The sequence below is a fragment of the Labrus bergylta genome, chromosome 10 (genome assembly GCF_963930695.1).
Source record: "Labrus bergylta chromosome 10, fLabBer1.1, whole genome shotgun sequence".
Classification (NCBI taxonomy): domain Eukaryota; kingdom Metazoa; phylum Chordata; class Actinopteri; order Labriformes; family Labridae; genus Labrus; species Labrus bergylta.
In genome coordinates, this window is record NC_089204.1 from 16,579,783 (window position 1) to 16,596,378 (window position 16,596).

Genomic DNA, 16,596 nt, shown 5'->3' on the forward strand with positions numbered 1-16,596 from the left:
TACCTAACGCTTCTTGATGAATATAAAATACATTTGGCATTTTGCAGGTTGAACAGAATAACAAGATTTTGTCTAATTAAGTAAGATGAATTTAAATGATGGGATAAAAAAATAAAGTTTCATTCACTTTAAAAGTAAAGGCTCGGAGTTGAAAATGTTAGTAAGACTAATGGCTCTATACATAATGGTGTCTATTAGTTTTGAATGTGCAGCCTTTTTTGCTTCATTTTCCACCATTGTGTAGCTCATTAGCACTGCTGCTCTCATTAACAGAATATTCCCTCAGCAGCCTGAGTGAAAACAGAGACAAAGAGGGTCAACTAGTGCAAGGAGGGAAACCTGAGTCGAACCTATAATGCACGTTGGGGTAGAAAAAAAATCTTAAAAGCAAGAGTACTAGATGATTCTTTTCACATTTGCATATTTAGGGTTAAGCTAGAAAACAGTCACCTTTCACCAGCAGCAGTTACTTTATTAACAATCTTGCAAATTCACATATGGAACACTTTTGGTAAACCTCAAGCAGAAATTACTCCAAGGGCAACTTACCAATAGACTACTTGTTGACAACTGATCCGCCCATGATGTCTCAGCTCATTTGAAAATTTGACCCGAAAATCTTCAACCCATTTCCCACAATCCAGTGTTTAGGTCAGTGGAAACACATTTGATCATGATGTAAATGTTGAGGCTAAATTCCAGGATTTTCATCTTTTAAAAGGAATCTAACCAAAACACACACGGTTAAGTTGCCTTTAGAAGTATCGGACTCATCACGTCAGCCACCTCCAATCCATGCCAGAGTAGAAAAAAAGAACAGAACAAATGATGGAATCGAAATATACACTGGCTAAGGAAACAGCTTGTTGCCTGACTTCTCTTTTCACCATGTCTCTAGATGACATCATTTCATATTAAGTGTTTTTTGTGAATGTGTTTTGACCACATTGTTCTTGAACTGCATGCAGTTGCTTCTTTAGATTTGTTGCTTGGCGTTTCTTTTGCCCATCATAAGTGCTAACAAGTGGCTAATGTAGTCATTTATTTCCCCCTCACAAGCACAAAAACAAAACCGCAGCTACCCCCTCTGCAGATGTGTATCAAGGCTGCTGCCAAACATTTGACTTCTTACATCATCTACCACATATGTGCCAGTATTATTCAAACATGGCCAAACATAGTCTCATCCTCGTTTTTGGAAAAGTTTCCCGTTGTTGCAAACAGACCAAAACCATGCAGGCCATGCTTACGTGTCGTAAACATGAAATGGTACATAGAGGGGGAGGTGAAGTAAAAGAAGAGGAGCAGAAACAGAGACGGATGAGAAGTACTCTTACAGAAACCATACTTATAAAGAATCTTCATAAAAAAAAGCTTGTTGTACAAAGACAGACGAAGCAGAATTCCAGCTAATTGGTCAAATCCATCCACCATCATGTGTCATTATTATATTGTGGCAGACTTAATGGTGCTGCTGCAACTCACTGCAAGCTGATGTCTCTGTTTATAAAAGTGGAAAAAAAAGCATGGTGTGAGGTACAGAGGGATTTGGAGCTAGAAGAGAGGAACAGTGAGTGACTAATGCAAAATACAGAGCAGAGTTACTGAGTCACTCTCATTCCCATGCAGATGAGAGAAGGACTGGGCAGGGAGGGGAAATAAAGTGCATCAACCAAACAATAGCAAAACGCATGTAAGTGATGTGTTTGGAGTATGACACGGCCATGTTTGGGCCACATGACTTTTACCGACTCTTATGTCTGTAATCATCCTCTAAGAACCTGTACGGTTGTTCGATTTTTTAATTTACTAGTCAGCTTTTAGCTGAGGCTGATGGAAATGTAAATGGTTTTGAGACAGCTATTTTGTCTCTTGTATTCCTATGTTTTTTTGTTTTTTTTTAATCTTCAATGTAAAGCACATTGAGCTTACCTGTAGGTGAAATTCAATTCAATTCAATTTATTTGTATAGCGTCAACTCATAACAAGTGTTATCTCAAGACACTTTACAAAAAGCAGGTAAAGTGAAGCAGAAATGTGCTTTATAAATAAACTTCTATTCTATTCTATTCTATAAATAATTTCAAATTTAAGGAAAAGAAAAACGTAATTAATGCAAAATAATGTTAGGTGACATATAGATCTTACATTATGGGGAAAAAAAACATCCATATAAAAGTTAATGGTAATCTTGGCAACAAGTGTTGAAACATTCCCCTTCCTCCTCAGGCTTATTAGGAAAAGTAAAAAGATTGATTCAAGTTTTTTATGATTCATCTGGGACAAAAAATCTGCATACATACTCTACAGTATAAACTATAAATAGAAGAATCTATGCAATAACTGATAAAGTACAGAATTTAAACGTGGACCAGAACAGGAAGCCATTTCACAAAATATCCCTTGAGTAACAAAAGTGGTATAAAAAGTATTGACCATCAATAAGTCAACAGATACTTGTCATTATGCTATGAGTTTATTAGCCTGAACGAGTCATAAGCCCTGTTGTTCTACCCTTCCAGGCAAACACAGCATGAGATGACATGATCAAAATGATGAAGTGATCAGCACCACTGACATAATAAAAGGGCCTGACATTTCATGGTTTCATTTGTTCTCAGCAGATCCGTCAATGTATGTTAATTAATTTTCCAAATGAATAAATGTTAATCATGAATGTATGTTTTACATGCGGAAAGGACTTGAAAGTGGAGGGTATTGTAGCAGTGATAGTAATACAGGGAGTAGAGGGAATAAGGGTGAGAGAGAGGGCTATGTAAAGAGACTGCAGTTTGATCTTTAAAAATACAGAACAAAATGTTGTGGCGCTGTGCTTTAGTTCACTGTATATTTGACTGCCTCTGTTTCTCTTCCCTTGTTAGTCTCTCTGCCCTCCTTTCATTATTCCCTGTGTTTCTCTCCTCTGTCCCACCTCCACAGTCTTTCCTTGATCAGTCCACTTTTTCCTTACATTCATTGATCTCTCGCTCTCTTTCTCCTTCTCTCTCCTCTCCTCTCCAATCTATCTGTCGGTACAGTACAATAAGCGGCAGAGAAAAGGAGAGAGGCTCGGCAGAGCGTGAAATGGCCTGAGCTTTTACTACAACTGGCAGCGTTTGACCGCATACTGCACCAGCCATTCCCGCGGTTACCCGCAGCAACACTGCACTAATAGAGTGGCAAGCTGGGGAAAAAAACAAAGGTCCTGCATGTGGAGCAGGTTGTAATTGGTAAATTGAAAACACACACAGCCATGCAGACTTCCTGACTCATGTTCCTGATTCACATATGGTTTAACTCACCTTTTTTTTTTTTAGACACACAAACGTGCAAACAGAGGGCATTAAGAATACGTTTGAAACTTGAACCCCTCTATTCATCAACATTTTTAGGGCATAGTGTCCAAACTAAGACTTGACCTGATTCAGTTTAATATCAGACTCAGTTTAAAATCATGAGTAAAAAGAAAGTTGTTTGCTTGCCTTGGGAACAGGGTGAGTTTTCCTCTTGACCATGTCACATGTAATATTTTTGTTTTTCATGTTACACGAAATAACTTTATTTTTCCAATTCTGAACACATAAACATGGCTACTAAACCTTTAACTCTGAATTTGACAGATGAAATAATATTTGGGAGAACAGTAGTTACAGGAATGATAGATGGTGGTAGGTTTTCATTAATATCATATTTCATACTTTATGTTAGCGAACAAGTGTAGCCACTATATGCATTAACTTAGCAAGTAACTGTTTGTTATGGTTTCACAGCTGGATATTACGAGCTATACTTAAAACTCATGTCACATAAGGACGCTCAAAAATAGCCGAACACGAACACAACCTGAGCCCCAGGCTTTGCAGCCCCAAGCTACACAGGAGTCTTCAGGGAAACTACAAGGTGTCACGTTTCAGGGAGCAGAACTCTAACACACTTAGCGGAAATAATTCAGAGCATTAACAATGATGATGCATCTGTTTCACTTGACCTGCCAATTTCATACTCTCACACATACACACAGAAACACAGAGGTAGACATTAGATTCATCTGGCGCTCTTTCTGCCTCTGCAGTGTCTCTGTGACCAATGCAGTGGATAAATAATCCAGTGAGATTCAGTTCTAATATCACAGGACTCGCTCGCCAAAAAATTAACATCAGCATAATGGTATTAGCCTGCTCATAGTCATCCATTAAAAGTACTTAGGGCAGACAGGCAGACAGGCAGGGGAATACAGCAGCGCTTTCATTAAAGCGCTTCCCCCGTAGATAAGGCACAGAGCAAAGACCTACGCAGTACATGCAGAAATGCAGACATGCCACAGGTTTGAAGCCACCTCATGTCTCTATCTCTCTTCACTTACACTTGCTCTAAAGCAGCTATGTAAGAAGAGGAGTGAGTTGTTGAATTGCATATAAGATTTAAAAAAAACCAGTAACAGCACAAGAGAACAGAAATGGTCCTTTCAGACATGGTCCAATGATTTAGTAAGTGGCACTAAAAGACTCCCAAAATAGGACAACATAAAAAAGAAATTCCTATGAGATTTGACACTGCAACGAGGAAAGTAATCACTGATTCTCGTCCAACACAAGACAAAGCAGAGTCAATCATTGAAGTTTGCTCCTCGCAGCAAGACTCCATGTGCTGCATTGTTTAAGGAATAATCCCTTAAGACCACCATCTTCTGATATGAGATAAGGCTGCATCTGTTAGCTTTCCCCCACTGAAAGCCTTCACTGCAGAGACAGCCCCTGACATGCAGCGTGTGTTTGTGCGAGCTCACGCAGACCCATCAGTCTTTTGTCTCGCTCTTTGAAGAGCTGCCAGAGATTTATGCCCACTGCTTTGTCTTCTGCAGTCCCACCTTCCCGTCTGTATGCCTTTAGTCAGCAAAGATCCACAGATCCCGGCTTGGAAGTTAGATGTCACAAATGAAAAGAAAATCGACCCCCGGCTGGTTCAACCACCCAAACTTGTTTGAGGGGATGAATTTCCCAGGCTGTGCAGAGGAATTGTAAACTGAGCCTAAATGGGTGTGGCTCTATAATGGGATATTCCTTTCTTTAGGCAGCTGATGGGTGGACATGAATAGAAACTTTTAACACGGTCAATCAAATCGGTTTGTTTTCACTTAGAGGTACTTAAAACAAGTAGACGACGATTATGAGATTTTTATTTTTTTTTGCCAGTATGTACAGTATTACCCATAAACCACCTGGACCCGGTTGTTCAAACGTTTAGTCTATAAGAATGATCTGAATTTGAAAATCCACTTTTTCATCTATCCAGGAACATGTGATACAGGTCATTTTTCCAAGAAACACTGGGCAGGATTAACTTTAAGTAGTCTGAATACAGACTTTTAAGGATTTCTTAATCTGGATAAAATGGGACCTCATGCTACACACTTTTTTCCACAGGGGGCGCCAAAATCCCTTAAAATTCCTCACAGGTACTTAAATCATTTTTTGTATGTTTGTAATCAACAGCTATTAAGGGATTCTTTTTTTTCTTCCTTTTTACAACCTGTTACCAGTTTACTCGGCTGAGCAGGTAACAGCTGACGACCCTCCCAGCACTACACCCACGCCAACTCCAAGCACCTGGAAAGAGCACAATCAGACTGAGACACAGGCATGCAGACAGGCAGAATGAGAGCGAGAAGGAGGAGTGTCACAAACACTAATGTCTACTTAATCAACTATGTCACCTTAGTAATTCAGCATTCAGGTGTGAAAAAATGTCCAAACTATAAAGAGGTCATTGTTAAAATGTTGATAACAAATTTAAACATTTTATTACAGCTTATCAATGATATACAGCCTCAGTCCACCACTCTGCTGAGATCAAAATAATCCTGAATTCTTTCAAGTAGGATCAAAAGTCATCCTGATCCGACTCAAAAGTTCTGAAGTTTTAGAAACCTTTTAAAAAAAACAAGATTGGATTACTCTTTCTAAAGCGGATGTCATGATTCGAATTTTCTAAAGTTTTAATCCCAACAGATTTATTTTAAAAAACTGAACCTGTGCTTGAAAGAGTCAGGGGTGTATGTGAAGCATTTCCCTGTCAATTTGACACAGTAATAACAACTGAGAACATCTGGCAAAACTGCACAGACAAACTGCAGTAAAAAAACAACTACACATTATTTGGGTCGGCAGTTTAGCTCGCTCCATGCACAGAGGCTAATGTCCTCACCTATTCTCTCCTCCCAAAAATGAATGTCTCTCTTCAGCTGGCCTATCCGATCAAGGCAAAATACGGCCCCTTCAAACAACACATCAATTGACATCAGAATGCCATGGAATCAGGAAAACAGAGCACAAACCAGCCGTTCAGCAGCATTGTGCATCCTAATTTCATTATTGCAAATGACTCGTGCCCTCTTGTTCGCACTGATAGATCAAAATCAGTTTGTACAAACATTTACCATAATGAGAGGACACATCTGGAAGCAATATGAACAATTAACTAGAAAATATAGTTTCCCATCTGGTCTGTTCGTTAATGGATTTTCTCCTCCTTGCTCTAAAGCCAGCGACTGCTCTTTTGAGAAGGTAATTTCCATCCCCGTTGTTGTCAAGGGGTTTTGTGGGGTGGTTGGGGCTTATTTGTCAAGCTCCTCTCCTCTTCTCTCCTCTGCATTTCCATTCACTTAGTTAAAAACAAATGACATTGCACTTTCTTCATATATAAGAGCCATACATAGTCCAGCACATTCCAATGCTTTTAAAGAGAAAAAGTGGCATTTTCAAGTGAAGATTAAAACATGTATTCCTGTTTGAGCGACAAGCTAACGCCAATTTAGCTGTGTGAAAAGGGAAACAAACAAAAAACAACATGGACATCGGAAGATTTTGACAAGAGGTTATGAAACATTGATTGCTCTCGCTCTCTCGTGATACAAATGTCGCCAGCCTGTCAGAGATTAAAACGTAGGTGAGAAAATGCCCACATATATATCAGTTTTTATACTTTTCTGCCTCCTCTCATGCCTTTAAAATTGATTATACTTCATCTCTTACACATCTCTGCAGCTATTACTTTCATTAACATTCTGATATAACGGTATTTAAACTAGTTTTTTTGTATGTATGTGTTGGAAAAACATATACATACCATTGTGTGGTTTAAGCAGGGAGGCCAGGCTCATGCTTTCAGGCTTATACACGTACATGAAACGCACACACACCAACAGTAACAGGTGTGGATCCCCTACCAAGAGAGATGTACTGTGTGTGTGTGTGTCTGTGTGTGTGTGTGTGTGTGTGTGTGTGTGTGTGTGTGTGTGTGTGTGTGTGTGTGTGTGTGTGTGTGTGTGTGTGTGTGTGTGTATTGAGGACAATGATCCAACTATTTTTTATTTCTTGGTTTTCTTACTTGTTTGTTGCAACGGAATGTATGTATTAAAACAAATGCAAATCAATCCAAAACACACAGACACACATGCACAGGCAAAGCGGCAACCTCTGGTGTTTAAAAATGAAGCCAGTGCCAAAGAGCTAAATCTTGCAGTTTTGTCGAGTGACAACTTGAGACTGGCTGAAGTGGCACTGGAAGTCACATATACACACCCCATTCAAAAAGACAGTTTTAACAGTAGAAAATTAACATGTTTTCAGCCTGGTGCACAAAGTAAATTTTGGTTTGATTATCCCATGTCTCATGTGGGGGTTGAATTTTTAATGTTATTCACATTGATGTAACGGTTTGTCATGAGGCTTAAAACCCGCCTAACCTCCAGCTCTCAGTCTGTCATTAGGTTGACTGAAAGTTAGGTTGAGACAGCATTCCCAGCATGGCGACAGCAATCGATGGGCTGTGACGTCAGTCAGGCTTTGTCCATTAATATTTACAGTCTATGGCACAGGCCCACTCACACAGTTTTAATCATCTGTCCATTATAAACGTGGCTCTCCCACAACACTTGTTATCTCCTTCTGCTAATGAATTCAGTGTTTTAGCGAATTCTGCTGTCACAGAAGGATGGGGTGTGTGTGTGTGTGTGTGTGTGTGTGTGTGTGTGTGTGCGCGCTAGTGTGACCTATAACCACATAAAGACTCATTAACAGCTCAATGCCTCATTGATATGAGTGTGCGAAGGAGGATTTGGAATTGATAAATGTATATGTGTGTAGAAGAATTGTGTTGGCTGAGTTGTTTTGTTTTTCCTCTTCCTGTGTGTATATCTAAAGGAAAATGGTTGAAATGAACCAAATCATAATTCAAATTAAAATCTTCAATTCTGCCTTGTCCATTACAGAGGAATACTAAGGCGTACTTTTAGCCCTGCTGACAGTGCTGAGGTCTTTGTTGGTCTATTGTCAAACAATGTTGAAAACCCCTCCCACCACGCCTCTATGATGTAGCTCCGTTGACCCACAGTTTTCCAATCCAACAATCACAGCCACGTCATGATTGGTCGGCTATGTGGAGGTGAGAAAGCAAGCAGGCTTTCAACTTCTCTCTCAAGCTTTCTTTTTCATCGTCCACGCTTCTATTTCTGTTACTTTTCATGTGAACAACAAAGTGCAACACTATGAAAGCTTTCCAGAATGTCTGACACTATTCCCAAATTGAACCTATTATTGAGTCTCACTTTCTTCTGAGGCTGGATTGCAAATCATACAAACATGCATTTTGAGTAATAATCGGCCTTGAATAACAGCTGGCCAGCCATCAAACCCAAGCCAGACTCTATACGATGTTGAATGATTCAAAAGGAAATTATTTTCAACTTGTATGATAAAAATCTTTAGATAATAATATTTATATAATAATCTGTATCTTGCAAAGACAGCATTAACATAAATATTTCATCACTTGCTGATGTTGATACTCAAATGAAGCTTTGAAAGGATGTTTTTTCAAAGCAAATTGCAAAGGTGGAAAGAGCCATAAATACAAGAAAACCGGCAACAGAAACTTACCATAGGAGGATGTAGGATTTCCCACCTAATTTTAAATTGTATGTAACTACTGTTACTTGTAATGTTATCTGTCCATGAGAAACAAGGCAAAGAGACTAATAATATACTGATATAAGAAGTTTGATGTTCTTCTCAGGGTAAAGCTCACTAACAGAATGAAAAGCTGGAATAAATAACAAGCCTACACTTTGAACGTGAAGTGAATTTTCCTTACAACTCAACCAAGGCAAGTGTGAGCTCTGGTGTTTCTACTGCAAATGATATGGGTGAAGCCTAATTAAAACAAGTCACCTGATTAGACAAAATGCAATTTATATATGTTGTAAAATCAAGGAGTAACCGTGTAGAATATTTGATGTTAATATCAGTTGTGTATATGATTATTACCATAATCAAGCAGCCTGAACACGCTGTGTACAGTCCTATAGTGTCTGAGCATGCATTTTAAAAGGCCAATCTGTGCTGGTTATTGGAGTGTAAAGTCCCAGTCTGTTTTTTTTTTTTTTTTGTGCATGCCTGTCTGTGTGTGTGCGTGCATATGTAAGTGTGTATGTGTGTGTGTGTGTGTGTGTGTGTGTGTGTGTGTGTGTGTAGGCAGAAGCCAAATTTGCCTATTCATGTATGTTTCTTCACTGGCTGTCTCTTTATGAAAATTGGCTATGTTTCAGTATGTGCATGTGTGCTTGTTGGTGTGTGTGTTTCTTTGTGTGTGTATGTGTTTGGGATCCATGTACTCTGCATCATGGTCAAAAGTCAAACACTTTAGCGAAACATGTTTAAGCATCCACCTGCATGCTCTGTTTTCTAACTCTTTTGACCTTAATGTGTCTGCATGTGTGAAACAAGGCTTGTTGCCCCGGAAACTTCGCTTCATTGATAACCAGTGAACCATACAGCATGCTGTCATTGTACATTTTACTATACCCAACACGATAGTTGAACATATTCAAGCCAGCTGTACTCTCTTGTGTGTAAAATATTCTTTATATGTCATAGCTTGGGGAAAGAAAAGTTGAATTTCTGACCTATTTAAGTAGTCTGGTTATTCCTACAGGAGCATCTGAAATAAAAATAGAGCCTCTTAGGATGCTCTGGATAAAACTGGTGTGCCCTGATATGGAAGTTTGTACAGGTGTTTTTTCAATATTACTAAAGTGCAAAACAAAACAAAACATGTTGTTAAGAGTAATACAGAGGACTTTAGATTTGTATTTTCTATTATAAGAACACAAAAAGGTTCATGTGGGATAAAATACATTTTGTTTTTTTTCCCATTGCAGTTTCCTATTTTTAATTACTTCTAGAGATAAATGTTTTACAGCATTTTCAAAAGACACAAAATTAAGATAATGCACAAGATCCTTCCTACCATCTACAGCCTCATCTGTTTTATTCACACATTTTATTTGCTCTTGGCAAATATAGACCTTTGGTGATCATTACTCAAGGAAGACTGGATCTTATGAAAGAATATGATTTCTATAAGCACCAGGGGAAATCACTATGGAATACTATTTTAAATGATCATCTGAGCAAAAATTATACTGATTATAGAGATGACCGCTGATGCAAACACAGTAGCATGAATCCAATGCTTAATACTAAAAAATACTTGGACTGAAAACGAACAGTTGTCTAAAAAACCTGTCAAAATCAGCGCATTACACCACAAGGTGGATAGCAGACATCACACCCACGCACGGACAAAAGCATGCAGAACTGAGCTGTTTTTTTTTTGTGACATACTGCACTGAAGACAGATACAGAGATAATTTGACTCTACTGAGTGCTGTTTAGCTTTCTGTGAACCATATCACTCTGTCTCTGTTTATCTTTCCCTCTAGCTCTACACACAGACTCACCTTACCATCTTCCAAAGAACACATAGAAAAGCCTTCACAAACATGGACAGGATCTCTCACAGATAGACAAAGAGAAATGTAAAGGATATGAGAAGAAGTGCAAAGAAAAGAAAAGGAAAGTAAAGACAGTAAAAACAAAACTGTACGATGTGTAAGACATGTTTCATTCTTCCTCCCTATCCTGTCTCTGCCATCTCTTCAACCAAAAGCTTCCATTAACACTTATTGTCTATATTGAACCCCCCCCTGCATCTCACACTTCTCTGTCCTCTGAATCAGAGAACTGAATCAGGGTAGAATTAGCCTGAAGGCAGACCTATTTAGATCAGCTATTTTGTAGTTCCTTTTTTCTGCAGTAACATTTTTGAGTGCTTTTCCCTGCAGGGACATACTCAGGGCCCTGGAGGCTCATACAGATGACATACTCTGTATTTCTATGGGAAAGAAAAGTTTCTAAAAAGGCCTATCTTTGGAAAAATGCTGCAAATAAGTTAAGGCTTGAAACCCCAGCCATAGGGCAGTTGACTAGGTGAATGTTAATAACCGGAAATATGTTCAGAAGATTATATGTTTACTGTAATCGTAGTTTCTGTTGAAATTACAACCACGTCAACAGCTATATCCACATCACATCTAAGGTGTCCAACTCGAGTCATAAGTCCAATAAAGCACCTCCTGAATACCTCTAAAACTATAGAGTTGTGTTTATAATTTACATGACAAAAAATAAATAAAATGAATTAAAATAAAAGTGGTTCAGTCTCTAAAATCTAACACCTGGCTGACATTTTCGGCATCCGAAAAAAACAACAAATTCAGGTTGTCTTCAGCCATATTATTTGTATGCTTATTTTATTCAAGGCTTGATGGTGAGAAAATGTTCAAATGACTTCCTTTAGAGCTTAAAATGGTCAACAGGTGTTATAGTGTATGTAAAGTGTAGGCTAGAACATGTAAAAATACATCACATACACGTTAGGCTTGTATATAATGTCTTACATATTGAACTATTGAAGAATTTAATAAACTAACTAGAAATCATTTAGACAAGCTTGTAGAGATTAAATGACGGACACTAGTCTCTGGTTACATGATGGCCTCTCCCTATGTATACACAGTGAAAAGGCTGTTTACATACAGCTTTATAGTTAGTTATCTTGCTCCAACTCTGGGACTCTTCCTTAGGAATCAAAAAGATATACCAACGAATAACATACACAGGGTAACCATGATAGTCGGAAAAGTGGACTATCATTTGATTTAGTCGAAGTGTTATTAAAAGCCACTTAGTACTGGCTGTAAGAGCTATGCGCTATGGAAACTATGCAGTCTGCCACAGGCTGAAAAAAAACTGCCCTGCAGACATCTGCTTCAAATTTGACCAAAAACATGAGAGAGACATGACTACTGTAACCTAGACAACATCTCTCCCATTCATTCATCATGACATGCAATGTTCTTTCATGGCATTACGACCCTTATTCCTCACAAAAAAAACATTTTCAAACAAGCAGTGTGCGCAATCTTTTGGTTTCAAAGCCAATCTCATGCAACTAACTACTGATGCCTGCCAGAAAGAGACAGACAGAGCTTTACATATAGTTCCCATTGTGTATATTAACCAAGTCAAAGTTTTTTTTGTCTCTGTTGCCATATCACATCCAGTATTGTCAAAAGGCCCACTGCAGAAACAGATTACAACCTGGTTGAAGCTTGCCAAGAAGGAAGGAGCAAAACATCTCTCCAGAAGATCTAACGTCATCTGGACAAAAACTGAAGAATGACAGGTCCCCACTCTTTGGGCGGTCGTGGACGCAAAGACAGCCAACAGTGGTTGTTGAAATCCAAACCAAATATGGGTCTGACAATCCAAGAATCTGGACTCATCCAATAAAACCGGTGAATCAGTGCGCAAAGTCTATTACCAAATCTTGACATCATTCCAGTTGCCATGGTAGGAAAGGGTTTCAAGAGCAGTGTGTTAGTTCAAGTAGAGACTGTGTTTTTCATATGATTAAGCCAATATTCTCTAAAAAAATTATTGTGATGATGGTCCAAGGCCCACTCACAACTCCCAAAAACAAGGACATGGCATAAGCAATAAAAAAAGGCCAAGTGGTAAAATCTGTGAATTTGATTGTATTCTCACAATAGCTACAAATCCAATAGGCCTACAGGTCACCCAAGAAAGCTTCCCTGCAAACAGTAATTTGTGATGACATTGTGAACACGCCCTCCTTACTATGTGTGCACATGAGTAAGAGTGAGAGAGTAGGAGAGGGTGCCCAAGTGCTCACCTCACTGAACATTCCCAGAAAACATTCATCTTGTACACATAATGGAGTGTTTTGTGAAAAGCAGCAGTTTAATGAGAACCATGAGAACATTGCCATACCGAGAGAGTGGGTGTATTCATTTTTACATGCTTGCATATTTGTGTGTTTCTGTGCCAATGTCAAAACAGGTTAAAAACATTTCAGCTCCATACAAAAAGAGCAATGCTGACAACAGATTTTCATCAGTTGGATGGTAACAACACATGGCCAGATACTTTAAAATTGGATATCTATTGGATGGCAGTCAACAAAACATGTAGACTCCATTAAACAGCAGTCATCTGCTTATCCAAGCCCTGAATAAAAACATTTTATCGGCACTGACTAGGCGGACATATAATTAAAGTAAATTTGTACTGAATTGTACTCCTTTTAGAAATAAAACTACAGTATATCAAAGCCTGTATTTGACATGATAATACTGTCCTCTTGACGTCAACAAGCTTAAATTTAACACTAATAAAGTTAAGTGTAAAATAAAATTATTAATTTCAAATACTGTTTTAGCATTCACCTGATACTGTAACAGAAACAATTTGTTTGAATTAAACTGTATCATTGACATCTGAGGTAACTACAGAGTCCATGTTTGAGTCAGTGTATCATGTAACAAGCTGCTCGCAGTAATGATCAAGTGAAAGGGTGACAAGAAACACAATCGAGTATGTGTTTTTACAGCAACAGTTTTTACCACAGAAGATTAAAAGCACAAAAGGGGACTTTGAAATCAGGTTTGGTTTCAAGCCAAAGTGCTCGGCATTGTGCAAACATTAGCTGATCGCTGGAGCTAATTCCCCACACTGCAAGCTTTACGCTACCGCTGGAGCCGGCTGTGAGTAAAATCACCACTGTGGTTAAAGGCCTCCTGAAATGTGGTTAAATAGCAATCAAGGACCACACCATGAGTCACCATCAGATAATAAGGCTTATGTGCTTGGCTAAGAAAAGCTTTGAACTGTGATTGTGGCATTTCACAGCAGGGATCCTTAAATGGAGTTTAAAGTTCTTTTCACACAGGAATGACATCAAAACAGCTTCTAGTCGGCTGCTTGAGTGGTTGCTCTGGGATGTTCCCACAAAGTATAAAGTCACCAAAAAGGGCAACTGACATCTTCTGAAAAAGCCTTTGTGTACCCTAATTAAGTTGTCTAGATGGATGCTCCCTCTCTGCATTGTCCAGATTTGCCACTGCTTATTCAATCAACGTACAGTCACCATTAACCAGCTTCTCTTTTCTATAAGGTTCATTTCTAAAGAGACTCTAGCACCTCTCATTCCATTTAGGTCCCGAGATTGCATCTACTTAAGAAAAATACATCAACCATTCAGAAAATAACCCAGTTTCGCTAGTTCTTGGCTCCTGCGACTCACAAGATAATCCTATTGTGCTGACTGTATGGCCATACAGAGAGCAGAAATCAATCAGAAGACTAAAACAGCAGCACAACAGCATCTAAAGCAAAGAGAGAAGAAGACACTGATGGAGATAAAAGAAGTGATTGAATAAGTCACAGTAGAATTTCTTTTTTTTTTTTTAAAAAGCATCAAGGGTGGGATAGGGAATTGTTGCTTCTGTCAAGTCCCCAATAAGCAGTCCGCCTCGCTGCTCATCGTGACCACCACATCACACTCACACCACCACTTTCTCACATTATCAGCAATAACATTTGCAACATCACACTGACAAAGAGCGTGAAAATAATCAAAAACAAAAATCATGCAGATATTGACAGTGAAGCTGTGAAATATCTGCGTGAATAAATTTGACAAATAGAATTGCACCATTGTTTTGATGCACATTTTAAGATAGATTGATCAACTCACAAGATCTCGTCGTTCTGAAATTCCAGGATGCCGTGTATGTCTTCAAAGTCCTCTCCACCTCCTCGTGCAGTTCCCTCCACTGTCTTGTATGGCACATTGACCACACCGCGAGCCCCGGACGTTCTCAGCACCTTCACCTCCATGGTGCCAACACTCTCGCTCACATGGCATACAGGCTCCTCAAAGGTAAAGATACCGGCATGGTCGTCATCAAAGATGGTAACCGTTGCTGTGGAGGGTAAACCGAGACAGGCCACTGAGTCCACATGATTAGCTGACTCGCCGTCCTCTGGCTCCTCCCCTTCTGATGACAACACCTTAACATTTGAAAGGTGAATCAAGAAGTTTTCGTCCTCTTCAAAGATGTCATCGTCAATGATCCCCACACGGATCTCCTTCATGGTCTCACCAGGCTTGAAGACCACCACTCCCTCTGTGAACTCGTAGTCCGAGCCAGCGTTGGCAGTGCCATCTTCCGTCCGGTACTCCACAGATATAGTTTTGCCCACATCACCGCCACGCCTAATCACATTCACTGCCACTGTACCACAGTTCTCAAGGCATTGGTAGGAATTTGGCTCGAAGAAGATCTTAGATATGGGGTCATTATCGCCAACATCAGAGCGTACCTCGTGCATGCTAACGGCTTTTCGTGCCTGATCGGCTGCATGTTTCTTTAGGATGTTGCCAGCACCAGTCATCAGTCGGGTGGCCTGGCATCGATAGAAAGCACGGCTCTTCTGCTGCTGGCTCAGTACTTGGTAGTTGGCAAGCTCAATAAGTTGTTCCACCTGGTAAGAGAGCACATTAAGGCGGAGTATTAAACATTTTCTCTAGCATGAAGAGTGGACATGGTAGTCATTTTAAAAATGTTGCTTCGTCAACATTCTGTACCATCGGCCTGCTAAAGAAAGAAGGACTGCTTTGTCAACTTGTCTGTTAAGGTAAAAAAAAAACATTGAGCTTATCCGACTGAATCAGAGAGTGTCATCTAGCTTTTCTGGAAAAATATTATTTTATTGTGTGTCACATGGATGAATCTTATTTAAGAAATAATCAAAATACAGTTTAGATTAAGTCATATTGTAATGATTTGTCAACAGAGACACTTGTAAGACTTTTTTTCCAGGTTGGAGAAACAATCAAGCAATTTTGAGTCTTAATTGCTTGAACAGAAGTTGTTTAAAAGACAACTGTTTTAAATCTAATGGTCTGCTTGGGATATTTTACAAAAAATCTGCACTCTTTTGAATAAACAATAAACAAACAAACATAGTGATGATTTTTTTTTTTTTTTAATCAAGGTGAATACAAGAGAACCTGAGAATAGAAGAGGCAATGCAAAAAGCACAGATATGCTTTCTTCTAATATTTGCAATACCTAATCTCCTTGTGAACTGGGTTCAAATGAAGCTAATTTCAGATTGAAAGGTCGAATCTTGAAAAAAAATAGTGAATACATTTTATCAAATGAGTCAACGCAGTGCTTATAACTGGGATTTTGAGTTGACTTTTCTTGGAAAAAGCACAATATATTGAAACAGAAAACTTCAAGATTGCTATTTTCATAAAGCAGTGGTACCAATGTGGAATACAGTATACCATTTTGATATCCTGATGAGAGAAAACTTAGCATGC

General features: G+C 38.9%; 1 protein-coding gene across 2 annotated transcripts in view; it reads right to left on the bottom strand.

The window, feature by feature from the left end:
• The window catches only part of slc8a1b (solute carrier family 8 member 1b), a 139,058-nt gene that overhangs the window by 108,652 nt on the left and 13,810 nt on the right, over nucleotides 1-16,596 (bottom strand). For both annotated transcript variants that reach the window (XM_065959749.1, XM_065959750.1), the window contains exon 4: nucleotides 14,959-15,749. In XM_065959749.1, the coding sequence (XP_065815821.1) occupies nucleotides 14,959-15,749 (791 nt within the window). The remainder of the gene's footprint in view (nucleotides 1-14,958; nucleotides 15,750-16,596) is intronic.